Here is an 18,730-nt window from a genome sequence, read left to right on the forward strand (position 1 = left end):
GCTTAAGAAAATACTGTTGCAAAATATATAAGACAAATATGTTTAGCTAAGTAAACAATAAATAGATTTTACAAAACTGTTCGATCGAGGACATAGTCGTAGCATGGTGTGATGCATTACATCCGAGTTTTAATATTTTCTTGGAAGCGTGACAACCTTTAAACGTGCCTGTCTGTTTCAAAGCCATCCCCGGCTGAGTTTGGAGAATGATACGCTTCGTTTTTTGCTTCAAGGAGATGCCCTTGGCAGTGCCCCATGTTAGTAATGGACCCGTTTATAGATGAAATATGCTCCAAACGACTTAGTTTTCCGGTATCGAAGGCTTCCTTTAGTTAGGTCAGTAGGGGGTCTAGATTCTCCACTTCTTATTACCAAGTACATAAGCGGTTGAATCAAAGTTTTAGGGATCGGGTCATTCATGAGTTCTTTCTTTATCGTCTATGATGTCGAAATAGCAGCTAGTAGTTAAACTCGTTGGCTGAGAACAGTAAATCGAACACATATCTTAAGGATAGATATTTGTTGTGCCCATCACTGTCAAAGAAAAAGTTTCAGCTTGCAGCAAATATAAACTATGCCCTTTGTCTATCGTTTTCTCTCTATGAAATCAAGCACTTGGAATATAATAGTAATACACGTTATTTTGCACATCTTAAACAATTGAGTCTCTTTTCCCTTTTTTTTAATTAAAAGAAAGACAGACGATTCTTATTTCGGGTTGGCCAAATGAGTGGACTATATCTAAAGATGCATTATTGGCATCTATCGTCCTTCGTACTGAAAATTCTCTTTTTCTTCACTCGACTAAATGGAAATGGGCCACCGTCATTAGATCTCCGTTGACCAGCTCCTCCACCATTCTTTGTGGAAAGGAGACATTAGGGATTCCTCAATGCTGCCCAAGCTCAAGGCCACCGCAACTTTAGACTTTTATCATATCGTGCGTGCACGAGGGCTATATTATATTACAAACTAAATTTTACTTATATATATAAAGTCAAAAATAAAATTATCATACCGGTAGGTACTAGAATGTACCATATCAAATTAGTACTGAATTTTGTACTGTACAGACATTCGATACATCTCACCGTTTCGTATCATACTGAGGGATTTGGTACTGAGACAGCAAGTCTTGATCAAAAAAAATCTCTACAAGCAATAGCCACTTTTTGTTATAGGAACTTCTTGCAAAGCCTGACATACTTTGTAATGAAAAAGGCTTTTTAGATAGAATTTTGAGACCAAATGAAAGTAATAAAAAATTTTAATACATCGATCAGATATATGTTTCATCTCGGAAGCAGTGGGTCATGGAGATCACGAAAATAGATTAGATTTAAAGGGCTTCATTGCATAAAATTCTAGCAACATATTTTTTTGTTAGATTTTTTCCCTTAACATCCCATTGTTTCGTTCACGGCTTCACATGAAGTGTCGTAGCTCGATCTTGTTTCTCTAATTACTGCAAGAGAGCCATTCAATTTTTTGACATCTTTTTTTTTTTGGAGGAATATTATGTTTTTTCTCATGTGTGAATAAAATTAAACTATGATTTTCTAATTGCAGCTGTTGTGTGTTACATTGATCCCTCGAGTCTATATTGTGCTTCTGATTGATTGCCCACAGTTGATTGCTTCAATGACGGCATATATACACAATCCCCAACAAAAAGGGGAGAGATAACGACATATATTAGAAAAGGCCAATTGAAATAAACTAACGAGTAGACATGTTTGGCTTGAATTGGCTAATGGATGGTGATGCTATATAGCAAGTCAGGTAATAAAATGATCAAAATTTCTTATGATGAGTTCCATCTTGAAATATTTTTATTATTCAACTATTGAATCCAGTGAGTGACCAGAGATCCATGATGATAGGATCCGAGCTAAGCATTCTAAGAATCATTGCAATACCAAATTGAGGAGATTATTGTGTTCGGAAAAGCTCGATTACCTGCAATGCATCATTCTCATTTCAATAATTTCAACTGGGCTTTTAGATAATGGTCATTACAAAGTCATAACAGCCATTCCTACCTGATAATATTATCACAAAGATGGAATGCACAAAGAAAGGTGAAAAAATAAAATGAAATAAAACAAAACAAAGAAACAAAAAAAAAGGGAGAAAAAAAGAAAGAAAACCCAAGCAAGGATCAGGAGGAAACAATCACTTGGCATACTAAAGGACAACAGGGACTCCATCAAGGCGAACGACTTCGCCACGCTAGCGTTACATGGATTTTCGCATTCAATGAAAATTTGAAGGGCTTTGCCGTAACAAGTTGGGTTTGTTTCAGGCAAGCAAAGAGATAACGCCAACCAAAATATTCTTCAATTGTGGCAAGCCAATCTTTTGAAAAGTCTTAGCTTTCAGCTTTCCAAAGAAATCGCCGATGGTCGAGGGGACAATTTGTCATATCGCTTATCATGTTTGCCTTCATCAGGTAGTTGAATTCGTAAAGCATTGCGGCTATTCAGGCATGGAGACTTGCTGCAGACGATTGTATGGTAGATTGCATCTACTATATATTGGATCACACTCTGTTGAAGTTGTCTCAAAGCTTCCTTCCATGATCTCTGTCGACTAGGTCTTAAGATGGCCGACTTTGAAGTGGACATAGTTGTCGGCTGAGTCCATAGTTGGTGCGATTTGATTTTGAGATTTGAGTTCTTGGAAGGCCTTGGCCACCCTAGGAGCTCATGCAGGAGCGGTCCAATGTATTTAGGGGCCTAAGGCCGTTTGTCTTTAAGGCCTTCCCTGCAGTGGACCGGCCTAAGGCAAACTCACAGGGGGGGCTTTTTTTCTTTCCATGTTATCTTTGAGGTCTTTCCTGCAGTGGGCCTTCTTTGGGCCGGGGCCTTAGGCGACCGTCTAATTTGCCTAAGGGTTTGGCCGGCCCTGGGCTCATGCAAGGGCCATGGATGATTAAGAAAACTTCTCTTTGCCACTGAGACTTGCTAGCTTCAATGATGGAACAGGGGCTGTGAGAAGACCTAGATGGTAATAGGATGTTCCTACTGATGTGCTTGTTGCTGTCGACTTGGTGCCAATGGTGGGTGATATGACATTAGGTATGCTTCCAAACCTAGGTCAGAGCACTCTTCCTGCCATCGATTGCTTCAAGATGTGTGCACAACCTAGTTCCAATAGAAACAAAATGGTAATAAGATCATGAGTCTCAGGGATGTGTTGACGCGGAAAAGTGCTAACAGTTTGGTTCAACAAACGTTGAACCTGAAAAGAACAGGATTTTCAGAAAAGAAAGCAGAAGACTCTCTTAAGAATTATTCAATCCTTAATGACGGCTGGAAAAAAACTCTCCCAGGAGAGTTTAAAGATGTCTTTATATAGGCTACATCATACGCCTAACCCTGATGGCAGAAATTACAGAAATACCCTGTGCAGAATAATAAAATATTTCTCACTAAAACAGAAATCTGAAGCAAAACAAAAACCTGAAATAAAAACAGAAATAAAGGATAGCTGTCATACTCTTCCAACTTCCTTTTGGGCTTTCTTCAATCAAACGCTCCCTATAATCTGCAACCACCTGTTCTGCATCAGTCCCCTCCACTTGAGAACAACTCGCCCTCGAGTTAATATCTGGGTACAAGGGCGCCTCCTGACAGTGATATTCATACAGATCTGAAACATTGAAAGTCCTCGAAATTTCCATATCGCTAGATAGATCAATGACATAGGCGTTGTTACTGATCTTCTTCAACACTTTGTAGGGACCATACTTCTTTGGTTTGAGCTTGTTATAAATTTCCATCGGAAATCTCTCTTTGCGTAAGAACACCATCACCATATCCCCTTCTTGGAACTCTTTGTACTGGCGATGTTTGTCTACTGCTGCTTTATATCTAGCATTAGCCTCCTCCAGCTTTTGTTTAACCTCAACCTGAACAACCTGAACTTGCTCCACCATGTTCTCCGCTGCAATACTATTTCCCTGAATTCTGGGTAGGCGTGCTAGATCCACTGCATGTCTAGGTTGCTTCAAGTAAACCAACGAGATAGGTGACTTACCAGTAGTACTATGGACTGTATTGTTATATGCAAATTCAGCTTGTGGCAAAGCATGATCCCACTGTTTTGGCTTATCCCCACATATGTTGCGAATTAAATTTCTAAGCATCCTATTCACCACCTCTATTTGGCTATCTGTTTGCGGGTGTGCCGTACTACTGAACTTCAAAGAAGTATCAAACATCTTCCATAGAGTAATCCAAAAATGACTCAAAAATTTAGAATCCCTATCAGAAGTAATGGATTGTGGAACCTCATGTAACCGGACAATCTTCCGAAAGAATAACCTTGCAATGTGGGATGCATTGGATGTCTTCTTGCAAGGAATGAAGTGCGCCATCTTTGAGAACCTATCAACTACCACAAACACAGAGTCTACCCCTCGCTGTGTATGCGGTAGTCCTAGCACAAAATCCATAGATAAATCCTCCCAAATATTATTAAGAATAGGTAAAGGAGTGTAAAGACCTGTATTTTGTGCCTGCCCCTTTGCTTTCTGACAAACAAAACACCTCCTCACTAGATTTCCCACGTCCCTCTTCAACTGAGGCCAATAATACCTCTTCTCTAGAAGTGCCATAGTTTTATCTCTTCCCAAGTGGCCACTGAGACCACCTCCATGCAAATCCCGAATAAGCTTCTCTCTCAAGGAAACTTTAGGGATACATAAGTGATTTCCCTTTTACAAATATCCATCATAAATATGAAAGTCACCTGTAGGTTGTTTCGCTAAGCATGTCGACCATACATCCTTAAAGTCTTCATCTTCAGGATATAATTCCTTCAGACATTCAAAACCAACAAACTCTTGACTCAAGGTCACAAGCAATGGTGCTCTACGACTCAATGCATCGGCCACTTGGTTTAAAGTTCTTGATTTATGTCGAATAACAAAAAGGAACTTCTGCAAATAAGTAGACCACCGAACATGCATGTTGTTCATATGCTTCTGGCTATTTAAGAACTTCAACAATTGGTGATCAATATATAGAATAAATTTCCTCCGCACCAAATAATGCTCCCAGTGCTTCAAAGCTCTCACAACTGCATAAAATTCTTGATCATATGTGGACCATTTCTACCTGGCGTGACTATGTTTTTCACTGAAAAATGCAACGGGCCTCCCATCCGGGGACAGAACAGTCCCAACCCCTACTCCACAAGCATCACACTCTATTTCAAAGAGTTTGCAAAAATTCGGCAAAGCCAACACAGGTGCACTGCATAATTTCTCTTTAATCAAAGAAAAAGGCATAAAGGTGCTCGATGCCTTGGACAACCCAAAAGGCATGACCATCCACTCGTACAAGCCTTCTTTGGTTTTAAAAGCAGTCTTCCACTCATCCCTAGGCCGGATTCGGGTTTGATGATACCCACTCCTCAAATCAATTTTGGAAAACACTTTAGAACCTGTGCCAACGTATCCAGCATATTATCCAAACGAGGTTTGGAAAATCTATACTTCACTATAATTTTGTTTATAGACCGCCTGTCTATGCACATACGCCAACTTCCATCCTTCTTTGGTGTCAATAAGGCCGGAACAACACAAGGACTCATGCTTTCATGAATAAATCATTTCCTCAGTAACTCCTCTATCTTTTCTCTCAAAATTTCACCTTCCTTCGGGCTCATGTGGTAATGAGGGAGGTTTGGTAGGCTTGCTCCAGGCATCAAATCTATGTGATGCAGAATATCCCTCATAGGCGGCAATTAATTGGGTAAATCATCAGCTACTAACTCCTTAAACTCTTCCAGTAACTGCTGAACCTTCCTAGGCACTTCCTTCCCTACATCTTTTTCTGAATTCACAACCAAACTACCACCACGTGAACCTCCTGTGACCCCCTTGCTTCCATCTCAAAATCATGTTCAGATCTGGTCAGAGTTAGGAAAGATTTCCCCTCCATTCTTGTGGCTTTGGAGTTTCTGTTAGAATCTTTTGCAGGGACTATAGCTATGTTATGGCCTTCCCAAGCAAATAGATACACATTGTCTCTAGCCTTATAAGTTGCATCCACATCATATTGCCAAGGCCTTCCCAACAAAACATAACTAGCATCCATATCTATCACATCACAAACAACTTCATCCCTATAATATTTTCTAATTGAAATAGGAACTTTGTAAACTTCTGTCACCTTAACTGTTGGGCCTTTCTTTACCCAACCAATAAAGTATGGCGAGGGATCTCTGTCGGCAACTTCAAGTGATCTACCAGCCTTTTTGCCACAAAATTATCACAACTACCATTATCAACAATCATGTCACAAATCTTCTTGTTGATGGTACATAGTGACTGAAACATGTCATGTCGCTCGCTGGGACAAATCTTCTTGTTTGGCTGAACACAAAACCCGCTGTAAAACTAAATTAATTCGCTCCCCTTGGGTTTCTTCGCCAACCACATATACACCAGTGTCATAAATTAGCTGCTCTTCTTCTTCCTCAGGCTCTTCTTCGGGTTCGATCATGTTCACTGGCTTTCTTGTTGGACATTCATTAAAATGATGACCAGGCTTACCACCTCTGTAACACTTCATTGGCAGTACTGCTCTTGGGTAAGTATTTCAATTCTTGGGCTGTTCTATACTGCTAAATCCTGCAGGCTGCCTCTCCCCAGTGCCTCCACTGCTACTGCCATCCTTGCTTAGCGCACCAACTGGGCCTGATTGGATCGGATTTGAAGACTGTGGCACCCTTCCTTTTTCTGAAAAATTACTAGTATCGACATTACCTCTAAGTGAGTACTCTGATCTCCCACCATTTTTTTCGAACAGTTCTGCTTTCAATGCCATATTATGTGCTTCATCCACAGACCAAAGAACCTGCAACCCAATCTTCTCATGAATTTTTGGCCTCAAACCGTTCAGATATCGTGCTTTATGTCGTGGCTCAGTTTCATTCAGATTATTCCATGTAGAAAGTCTGAAAAATTCTGCGGTGTAATCGAATATGGATTAACCTCCTTGGGCACAATTCTGATACATCTAAAATAAATACTGCTCATAATCAGGTGGCAAAAATCTTTCCATAAGCAATTGCTTCATCTTTCTCCATGTGCGAACTGGTGCTCTTCCTTGATGCTGCCTGTTTCTTTGTAGGGTATCCCACCAAACTGCGGCTCCACTCTTGAGTCTGAAGGCCACGAGCTTCACCATATGCCCCTCATGGACCTCCATCATCTCAAAAAATCTCTCCACTTCAGAAGCCCAATCAAGGAATTTTTCAATATCCATATTCCCATTAAAAGTAGGAATATCTGCCTTCAATCTGTAGTTGTCATATCTTCTGTTTCGTCCTCCCTGTTGTCCACGATCGCAAACTTCTTCTTCTTCACCTGATTCGTCTTCCTCATATGGACGCTGATGATGAAAGTGGGTGTTGCGCTCCTCATCGCGCCTGTCATGCCTACCACCATGGTGGCCTCGAGCAAAACCTCTGGCTCCTAATCCATTGATGTTTCAACTACAGTTAGCGTTGAGTCCCATACCTGCGAGCAACTCACGGATTTTCGCCATCTGCTGACGTTGTTCCGCCATGAACTGCCCATGTTCCACAGTTGCCCCCCATATAGCATCTTGCCCATGAGCAACATTGTTGGGATTGCTTCCTTCGCCTCCGTTATTGGCCATGTAGCCAAGCAAATCCTTGCTCTGATACCAATTGATGCGGGGAAGTGCTAATGATTTGGTTCAACAAACGTTGAACCTGAAAAGAATAGAATTTTCAGAAAAGAGAGCGAAGGCTCTCTTAAGAATTATTCAATCCTTAATGACAGTTGAAAAAAAACTCTCCCACAAGAGTTTAAAGATGCCTTTATATAGGCTACATCATACCCCTTACCCTGATGGCAGAAATTATAGAAATACCCTGCGCAGAATAATAAAATATTTCTCACTAGAATAGAAATCTAAAGCAAAACAAAAACTTGAACAAAAACAGAAATAAAGGATTAATCAGCCGTCACGCTCTTCCAACTTTGGGCTTTCTTCAATCAAACGCTCCATATAATCAGCAGCCACTTGTTCTGCATCATGTGTGTATATACCGCTTCTCTTTGGCTACGTATGTATTGGCTAAAAAAGTAGGGTTGCAACTTGGACGGTAGGTATGCGGTGTAGGATGCTCTTGAGTGGTCGACAAGCTGGATCGAACCACTCGAATAAATCTAGGAGGCGGGACCTGAAGATCATCTCAGATAGGATAAGGTGATTTAGTTATTCTCAACTAACTCAAGCAGAAGAATAACAAGAACAGGAACAAAGTTTAACTCTAAGCTTTACACCCTTTTCTACATGGAAATGGAATTGAAAAGTTTCAGAAACATTTTAAGTTTAAAGCAATTAGAATTTTTAAAACAAATAAAAATTTAACACAACAAGATTTTTATATCAAGTAAGAATTAAAGCAAACAAATATTTATAGTCCCAAATAAGATATCTAACTTACATCACAAAACAATCTATGTCTCAGAAGAAAAATGGTCAACGATCTTATTCTGATATCACGAAAAGTTGACGGAGGCTAGAGGTCTCCCACAAGATTCAGAGTTACCCAATAGAAGACCAGAATAAGCCATACAATAAAAGTAAATTTAAATCTAAGTTTTTGAAAATAATTATCAATTCAAAAATTAAAGGCTAAGGATCAAATTTTAAGAAACAAATTAGAAGGATAGATAAATATGTAGCCTTTTTGTCTTGTTACGAAGAGGGCCATGCATGCAGTTATCAAGGACTGTCCTAATAACACGTTCGAGATCCTCCACAACTAAGAGTCAGAGTGGGCTATAGATCCACTGTCAAATGCTTTTGAATATGAATTGGAGTCAGAGTGGGTTATAGAACCTATGGACGATGGGGTTGGTTTGCATCTGACCTTTTCGGCTTCAACCTTTTCCATCTGAGAATGCCACTGTATGTGTTGTGTAGTACACATCTGTCCATCGATAGGGTTTAGGGCTTTGTTCGACTTTATCTCGAGGCTGTATTGCTCCAGCCTATATCAATTGTATAACTAAGTAGCAATTATATATTCTTTACTGGTTTCATTATTTATGTGAAGAAATGATATTTTTTAGGTCAAAACTCGATCCAAGCTAGTAGGTAAAGTGAATTGTTTATTTAGTGCACAATGACTTAAGAAACTAGTTTTTTTTTTTACATTAGCAATCGTATTCATTATTTTGGCAAATACTGGCTACTATAATGGACATTTCATTTGTTTGATATTTTATATGCTATTCATTTAGTTTTTTGTTGCAACAATTGGAGGAAAAAAAATGAAAAGGTTCATTGTTTGGGGATATATCATATCCTTGTCAGCAAAATTCGAACTCCAGTCACATCTTGGCCATGCGCGCTGTCCAAACAAAATTTACACGTCTGAAATCAATTGCTATGTGATGGAGCGATTAGATTTTTTGGCTGCGTGGTTTCATTTCACTTGATCTTGGCCCAAAGGCCGAGAAAGCTATGCTTAAATCCATACATCTCCAAGCCCATCAAAGCAAGCCCCTAGGCCCCCTACGTATGCTTCCCCTCTCCGTTCCTTGCTTCCCTCTTTCACACAAACACCATTGCAGCAGCAGCAGCCACAGCCGCCGCCGCCGCCGCCGCCACCATAGCCGCCGCCCTCTCTCCAGCACTCACGATCTGTACGGGGAACAGACAGGTGCCCTGAGACAGATTCGTCGTCGCGACCTTCCCCAGCCCTTCGAAATCACAAGCCCTCACGTCCTGGTCCATCGTCTGGAAGTATGCATTGAACGCATACGATATGTTCCCCGACAGGCTCAGCCCTTGGCATGACGAGCCGTAACCCAACGGCGTGCAGTCGCCGGTCGAGCACGCATAGTTCACGCTCGACGGTATCATCTTTAACTTCTTCTTCGCCGCCGTCTCATCCAGCGCGCACCATCGTTTTGGCAGATACCGCACTCCGGTGGCTCCGACCAGATACCTGTCTTTCCCCTTCCCGGTGAAGTCCGTCGGGAACTTGGGCCTCCCGTCGTAGCTGAATATTCCCCAGTGCCGCTCGAAGTTCCCCGGCTCGACGCTCTTCATGTCCTCGTCGATCAACCCGAAGAGGTAGACCTCCATCTTTCCTGGCCTCAGCGGCGTGCCGACTTCTTTCGCCACCTTCTTCAATAATCCATCGTAGAACCTCTTGGCGTGCTTCGTGTTCGCATTCTTGTCGCCGTCGGTCGGCCAGCCGATCTCCCCGACAAGTATCTTCATGTTGGGCACGCCGGCCTTCCTCAGGGACCAGACGAGGGTGTCGTAGTTGGCGTCGAACACGTTGGTGTAACGGAGCCCCTCGTCGACGACCGGTTGGCTCTTGCCGTCGAAGAAGGCGAAGTCGACGGGGAAGTTGGGGTCCTGGTAGAGGCTGAGGTAGGGGTAGATGTTGACGACGAAGGGGGAGCCCTTGGAGTCGAGGTAACGGACGATTTTGGTCATGAGGGCGCGGATGTCCCTGCGGAAGTTCCCGGCGGAGGGCACGGAGTCATTGACAGGGGAGGAGTAGATATCGGCATTTTGGGGGATGGTTGCCTTGATCCGGTCGCCGACGCCGGCCTCGTCGAGGGCTCTCTGGATGTTCTTGAGTGCCGGGAAGGCGGTGCTCGCGAAGGAGCCTTTGTAACTCCTGAGGAAGGGCTCGTTGCCGACGGCTACATACCTGGCCAAAATGATCGACTGGAATAACTTTGGAATCATACTGTTCAAACTTCCAACGGTTGGTTAAATTTTGGAAAATTATTTGCTGAAAGACATAGTAATATTACTGAGAAAACTAGATCAACCGCTTAAAGCTCAATTCAGATCAAAAGGCTCATTTAACATGGTTCAAAGGAATAAGCTTCAAAGGATTTTGCTGATGTCTTACATAATAATAATAAAAACCATGGCATGCCTAAAAGAGATGAGCTTCAAAGGAATTGAATCATTATGTTTGGACAAAGAACTAAATCAAAATGACAGTTTGGATAGAATGAGGAGTCGAAATCATACTTAATATTGACACCATCCTTGCGATCGTGCTTGACAACATTCTGCTTGACCCAGTCCTTGGCGTTCTCGTAGTTACTGCTCATATCACCCAAGTGGTCATTCGGAATGGCGAGCATGACCTCGATCCTGGTCCCGGCCAAGGCATTCACGGTCCAAGGGTCGGCATCGAACAGCTTCACCTTGTTGATCCCGTTAGCCTTGAGCATCCGAACCACCATGGCCGGGTCCATGGGGTGTGACATCAGGGTCCCCCAGTTTACGCCGACGCCCTCGATCGCCGCCGCGGCAGCCGAGATCACTGCAATGCAGGTGGCCCATACCACGATCCTGGCCTGAAACATGGTTAGGGGGGTCTGAACTGAAGTCAGGTTGCAAGCAGTGCACTGAGGTAGTGAATTCAGATACTGATTGCTTCTCTCTAGCTAGAGAAACCAAGGGAAGGGGACAGGAGGGCCAGAAAGAAGGGCAGAGAAGAAGAGATTAATTTGTTGAAGTCTTTCAACGTCCGTTGCAAAAGAGGGAGTTTTATTGTGGATTTATGCCGCGTTGCTTGGCTACAATGTTAGCTTGCTACTGTAGCACGAATATCAAAATACGCGTGGGTTGCGCAGGCGCACGGTGTACCACCGTAACCAAAGGTCAGGCGTTGCTTACAAGCGAAGAATCTGTGACAGACGCAATTGTTCCGGTTTGGTATGAGATACCAAGGGTGGGGCCAGAGATCCTGACCGCCAGCCAGCCTGGAGCAACAGACGGCCAAATCATTCTGCTTAAAAGCACACGTCCTGACCAAGCAATTCCAACTTGGTCGTAGTTGAATTTATATATATATATATATATATATATATATATATAGAGACCATCTCTAGGGTGTCAATCAGACAAAAATAATATGGGATGGACATGATAGAAGAAAATATGTAATGGGCTTCTTATAGGACCATCTTTCTCTTGGTACCTATCTTAAAGGAAAAATCCAAAGCCAAGAACTCCTCCTACTAATAGAGTTATCAGTTTTATGATTAAAAAATTAGAAAAAAGGAAAAAGTATGCTCTTTTCTCTTTGTTTTTACACTATACTTTTTACCAATATATATATATTTATGGCTTTGATGACTTGGTTTGACGGAGAAAGTAGTTTTCTCATACAAATTGATTAATTAAGATGAGTCGTGACAAAATTGTCTTGTTAGCTTTAAAAATCTTCTAAAGAATACATTTATAATTGTATAGTGTTTGTCCTTTTTGAAGCGGTATTACAAGTGGCTAAATTTTTGGAACAATGTTTGGATGCTTTCAGGATTATAATTCTGGTGATGGTTCATAATTAAACGCCCGATCGACACGTGATGGAGATGAGACCGATTGCTCCAATGGGCGGCATCTAAATTTGCATCATTCTTTGCCTTAAATATTAAAAAAAACTTTTAATTTTCGGGGCACCTTTTTCTCCCATTTTGGAGGCTGTGGACCAGGGTGGATGAGATGATGTAGCATGATCAAAGTCCTGCGAACGCTTCTAGAGCACGGCACAATTAGTCGTGGTAGATTTTTTGTTGGAATCTTTATGTCCCTGTCGATGTTCTTTGTACTACTATAGTGTTTTAGTGCTGCAATAGCACAGATTTTTTATAGGAATCCGGATCTGTCAGCCCAGAAGATTCTCCCAAACTCTCAATCTGATTCCTCCATGGGCCCGAGCAACCAAATTCGATGCCACTTGCCTTGGTACCTCCGGGCCAGAGTCTAATTTTAACTGACTGCAAGAAGGGGACAGATTTATAGTAGATTTAAGTGCTTCATTTTTTTTAGTAGTTATTTGTTGGGGGGGGGGGAAGGCATGCTCTAATATTTTTGAGCATTCTTAACATCATGATTGAATTGGTGTATGGGACGAGTCAGCAACAATATAAAATTACAGTTTGGACTAGATTTATATTTTCAAATATTTAAAAATAATATTTAAAATTGATGTTTATTATATTTATTTTCAGTTGGGTCGGATCTCGTTTCCTATGTCGGGATCCACATGGGATTATTATTGCGTGGTCGGATCCTTAAAACCAATAGATCTATCTATATGAGACACAACAAAAGAAAGCTCTTTTATTTTCTCCCCGGCCCTTGTTATTTTTTTCTACCGACAGATGGGAGGAGCCAAGGGAAGCTATGGCCAACTCCTCCTCCTCTTCTCCCTCTTCCTCTCTCGCCGTCCCCAGCTGACGATCAGCTGGTCCGAGAGCGCCGCCGCCGAGGCCGAGGCCATCGCCGCCATCCCCTGCTCCGGCCACGGCCGCGCCTACCTCGACGGCATCCTCGTCGACGGCGTTCCCACGTGCGAGTGCAACACGTGCTATGCCGGGGCGGACTGCTCTCAGCTTTTGCCGGACTGCCCCGCCGATGCCGACAGGTGAGTGAAGCCAACCCAGTTTTGTTCCCTGCCGAAGGATCTCAGAGAATTCTTTCTACAACTATATTTATATGCAATTCTTATTATCAACTTGTGTAAATTGTATTTTTTTTGTTAAAATTCCATACACTTAATAAGTTGGTATAAAAAAATATAAAATCCAATCAGATCCCAAATAGATCATGAAAGATCCAACACCTAACCAGTTAAGTAGATAGAAGACTTGGAATAGATTTTATTTCCTTACAAAATATTTTAAAAGATATAATTTGTACCGCGTTTATGGAAGCCATCATATATAGCTTATAAACTATTTCGATTCTTTTTACACCTATTTTTATTTGTTTATGGATAAAAATCAACATTCAAAAATTATTTTAAAAGAATTTCTATTACTCAAAAATAGAATAAAGAATTGCATAATTCATGGTATAATTATTTTCATAATTATAATTTTATTATTTCTATGTTTTATTCTTGGACTAAGCACATTGAGGAGAATTATTAGAATGACATCATGTCATACATCATGGACATCGATGACCGCGTTTTCCTCCTGGTGTACACCTAATCACCTGCTCCAAAGACAAAATTTAGGTGTGGACCTGCCTCTTCGCTTTTGAAATCTTTGTATAACTTTTTACCGAATGGGGGAAAATATTTACGTTATCACAAATAAGGAAAATCTTTATGTCATAAAGAAAAGATAGAAATTTCATATGGATTTTTAATATTCCAGCATGGCAAAATACAGAAAAAGGATAATTATAGTGACTCGCTGTAGCTTGCGGCCCATGTTTTTGCACCGCACAAGAGCTATGTAGCTGCCATGTCATAAAGAAAAAAAATCTATCAAGCATGATAAGGTGGGCCGTATCGATTGTGATCCATACATGGAACATAAGAATCTTTGCAGCAAGATGCAATGATGTGGTCTCTGTCATGAGAAACATAAAAACACACTAATAAAATAAAATTATATATTAATTATCAATTCAGAAAAATAAAAAAAACCAAAGTTTGATGATAAAATATTTGATCATTAGTTAGTAACAAAATAAATGATTGGCTGATAGCTCATCAAGGAACTATCGCGTGGGCTGCATATAGGCTATTGTGTAGTTCTGCTGCTATTAGAAAGTAGATGGCTATCAAACGAGATACTCTATAAATATTATTTTCATTTTCTGATGGCAGCCATCAAGAATTGTACACCACCTTGCAGAGGATTTTAGTTGGTGTGACAAATGGGTTCAATTAAATGATTGGTTGATAGCTCATTAAGAAACTATTACATGTCATTGGCGGGCTGCACAATAGAGTACTGTGTAGTCCGGCTGCTATTAGAAAGTAGATGACTATCAAACAACATGCTTCATAAATATTGTTTTCATCTTCTGATGGTAACTATCGAGAACTGTACACTACTCTGCAGTGTGGCTTGCGCACCGCCGAGGATCCTAGTTGGTGTGACAAATGGGCTCAATTGAATCAAGGAATGATAGATTTTTTTTTTCTTTTTTTTTTTGGCAGCGGGGATCCGTTGTTTTTGGAGCCATATTGGCAGCAGCATGCAGCGAGCAGTGCGGTGGTATTCTCGGGATGGCACCGGATGAGCTACAGAACCACGGGAGATTACTTCATCTCCGTGGAGCTCGAGAAGCACATCCGCCTCCTCCACGAGGCCGTCGGGAATGCCGTCACCGACGGTAGGTTCATCGTCTTCGGATCAGGTTCTACTCAGCTGCTCAATGCTCTGGTGTACGCTCTCTCGCCGGAAAATGCCTCCACTCCTGCCTCTGTTGTTGCAACCGCTCCCTACTATGCGGTCAGCACCCTCCTCTCCTGCTGCTTGAATCCTTTTTTTCGTAATATTGTGTTGGTGTTTCTATACTGGTGATTAGAAAATTTGAAGTCCTTAATTTCCAACTTTCAGCTACGTATCGTTGAGCTTGTTTTGTTATCATGTTCGTGCACAGTTATACAAATTGCAGACCGATCTTTTCGACAGAAGGGAGTATGAATGGAAAGGAGTAACATCCAAATGGGTAAATGCATCTGTAGCATCGATGGGAAACTTCATTGAGTTTGTAACTTCACCAAACAATCCTGATGGGCGCCTGCTGCAATCAGTTCTTGGAGGTTCATCTGTTATTTATGATCATGCTTACTACTGGCCTCATTTTACTGCAATTCCAGCCCCAGCTGATGAGGATGTCATGATCTTCACCGCTTCCAAGGTTACCGGCCATGCCAGCAGTAGGTTTGGGTATGTCTCATGTTATCCGCTCCTGTCTTTTGTTTTTTTTTTTTTGTTTTTGTTTTTTTTTTAATGATGAAGAAAGAGGCAAAGCCACCCGGCCTTTATTAAAAAAAGAAAAGTTTACAGGAAACTAGTTATAAAGAATTTATAAGAAAAAATATTAAAAAATGATGAAAAACTTTTACAAAGATAGTGGTATGTAAGTATACCTGTTAAATCATCGAACAAGCTGAACAATTTCATAAGTAATTTGAAGAATCTCTATATCTTTAATATGCAACTATATAAGCTCTGTATCTTGATGTGAGTCAGTCTTTTTTCAAAAAGATAGATCAACACTCCTATCAATTACTATGACCGAATGGTTTGCATAAATCGAACTTCCCTATATAATCCAAAAGCATCCTTCTGAATAAAACCATGGACGTTATTGTTCATTTTGCACAATAATTTGGTTTTTTCTTGTATGGCACCAACCATCGATCCATCTAATATCTAAATCATTGATCATATATAGGGCTAAAGTAATCTTATCATTTAAAGTTAATGTTTGAGAGAGAGAGAGAGAGAGAGAGAGAGAGAGAGAGAGAGCATAGAAGATAGCCGCCTCTTCCAGCATTTTGTTTTCTCTCTTATGATTTCTATGTGACATACACATATGCATGCATGTATGTAAATGGTTGATTGAATCATTGGCATTTTTACTTGAATGAAGGTGGGCGGTGATAAAGGACGAGAAGGTGTATCAAAAAGCCACGGAATACATGCAACTAAATACCATGGGTGTTTCTCGTGATACTCAGTTAAGAGTGCTGAAGCTCGTCAAAGTGATGTTGGCAGAGATGAGAGGAGAGGGAGGCATCTTTGAATTCGGACATAAAACAACCAGAGAAAGATGGAGCAAATTATCTAAGGTCATATCATCCTCCAACCGCTTCTCCTTGCAGCAACTCTCTCCTCTGTACTGCACCTACTTCAAAAAGATCATAGACCCTTCTCCAGGTGAAGCTCATAAATGAAATGATTTCCGTCAATGCTTAAGAAGGATGTAGAGAAAATTCTCTGGTATCTAAATGTTGACGATCATTGAAATGAGCAGCTTATGCTTGGTTGAAGTGTGAGATGGAAGGAGATGTGGACTGCTCTGCTGTCCTCAGGGAAGCAGGCATCATTTCCCGTGCTGGTGCAGTATTTGAAGCTAGTAGCCGTTACGCACGCCTGAGCCTCATCAAGACACAGGATGATGTCGATTTGCTGCTGCAACGGATGGAGGCTCTCGTCTCCAAGGAGGATGTTGCTTCTTTCTGAACTTAAAATGATGAAGGTCAGTACTCATCAACCGCATGTTGATTATAAAGCAGTGCTCGAACTTTTCTTTTTCACCAAAAAAACAGAAAATAATCAACGGCATGTTGATTATAAGGTAATGATTTATGAAAAAGATGAAAACTATTGAATGTCAGAATGTAAGAATGTAGGCCCTGCATTTGTTCGAATTCTACGAATCATATGGTTGTCAAGAATGTGGACCATTACAGTGCTGCAGATAGCCTGTTAAGGTGTCAAATATGTTGCTTGTACAATTTGGCATGACCAGTATTGATATTTAAGTTCCCGATATCGATATTTTACTTTTAACAAAAAATATAGTATTTGTTTGCCAAATTTTACATTGCATTTTGTCCCATATAATGTTCTTGAAATTTGAATCTCGTTGCCGATTTAAAATAGTTTCTTTTCTTGTAACAATAACATGATTGAATAATGATTTTTTTTTTCTTCTTTTTCTTATTGTCCATTATTTTCCATTATAACAGTTTGAGTCTTTAAGATTTTATGATTTGGAGTTTGGTCCAGCGTTAATCTGTTGGCTTATCAGTTTGATGCCGATGTGCAGCACAAACACCGAGTTCAGCAGAGCATAGCTCAGAGTCACCAGCTTCGAATGAGTTTAGTCCATCAACCTAACATCTTAGATTCAAAGTTTTGCACCGGACCCATTAGAGAAAATTGGCGTGCATTCCTAACTACTTTTTTACGCAGAACTTTTATTTTATTTATTATTTAATTTTTTTTATTTTTTTGATGAAATGTGAAGGATGTGAGCGCCCTTTTATTAGGAAATGGAGAAAGAACACAGACAAGTTACTTAGAAGATAGAAGAGTGACCGCTAGTGTTAGAGTAAATGGTTCATATTGAGATATTCTTATTTGAGTGGTATATTGGTATTCTAACGGAACAGAGCGAAGCGATTGGATATGTTTATCTTTAGAATAATTATATAATATTTTATTCTACCAGCGATGCTGATAGGGGTTGAGACTCTAGGCCAGAATCTAACTATAAATATCTTGTAATTCTAGTTATTTTGAGAGATAGTAAAATTACAGCCATTTTGCTCCCGTGGACGTAGGCATATTATCGAACCACGTAAAATCTCTGTGTTCAATTTCTCTTTCTCTTTATGTCTCAATTCTGTGCATTATTCTGCTCGCCGTTTAGATCTTGTGTTTTTCGCAACAATTGCTATGCTGCTCTTTGCGTGGCTGTTTCTCTTCATGTGGGCGGATGAGAGTTTCTTCTCTCCTAAGGTGTTTACGTGGGTGCCGCGAAGATAGGAAAAGAGATCTCCCCGTAGGTGCTGTGGACGATTTCTCGTTCATGTGAAGGAGGGGGGATTTGTCTCTCTTTGTTTCACGTGGGGGCTAAGGGGTTTGTGTCCTCTCTCCCAAGGCTCTCTTGGGATTGTTAATTCACGTGGGATCTCAGGGCTGTTCCCAAGCCGAGAACAGCACATGGAACAAAAAAAAAAAAAAAAGAGGAACATCTTCTTCTTCCCTGTCGCGTGGGTGTTCTTCTGGCGGCTCTCGAGCGGAAGGAAGGATGCGATGGCCGGCCGGACGCGAGCAAAGGAGGAGAGGAGATCCCCCCGACCATGACCGGCTACGAGCAAGGAGGGAGACGCCTGTCGTACCGCCGTTGCCTGTGTGTTAAGGACC

General features: G+C 41.0%; 2 protein-coding genes across 2 annotated transcripts; one reads left to right on the forward strand and one right to left on the reverse strand.

Moving 5' to 3' along the window:
* Positions 1–9,374: 9,374 nt before the first annotated feature.
* Positions 9,375–11,550, reverse strand: LOC103697936 (glucan endo-1,3-beta-glucosidase 8-like). Its single transcript, XM_039122926.1, has 2 exons — positions 11,058–11,550; positions 9,375–10,725 (listed from the first exon to the last, which is right to left on the reverse strand). The coding sequence occupies exons 1-2, from the start codon at positions 11,396–11,398 to the stop codon at positions 9,609–9,611; spliced, it is 1,458 nt and encodes a 485-aa protein (XP_038978854.1). The 5' UTR covers positions 11,399–11,550; the 3' UTR covers positions 9,375–9,608.
* Positions 11,551–13,152: 1,602 nt separating this feature from the next.
* On the forward strand, positions 13,153–17,400 carry LOC120109171 (tryptophan aminotransferase-related protein 3-like). The gene is made up of 5 exons (XM_039122923.1): positions 13,153–13,467; positions 15,001–15,295; positions 15,447–15,736; positions 16,446–16,732; positions 16,830–17,400. Exons 1-5 carry the CDS (start codon positions 13,205–13,207, stop codon positions 17,036–17,038), a joined length of 1,344 nt encoding a protein of 447 aa, XP_038978851.1. The 5' UTR covers positions 13,153–13,204; the 3' UTR covers positions 17,039–17,400.
* Positions 17,401–18,730: the final 1,330 nt, after the last annotated feature.

The sequence above is a fragment of the Phoenix dactylifera genome, unplaced genomic scaffold (assembly GCF_009389715.1).
Source record: "Phoenix dactylifera cultivar Barhee BC4 unplaced genomic scaffold, palm_55x_up_171113_PBpolish2nd_filt_p 001883F, whole genome shotgun sequence".
NCBI classification, from domain to species: Eukaryota; Viridiplantae; Streptophyta; class Magnoliopsida; order Arecales; family Arecaceae; genus Phoenix; species Phoenix dactylifera.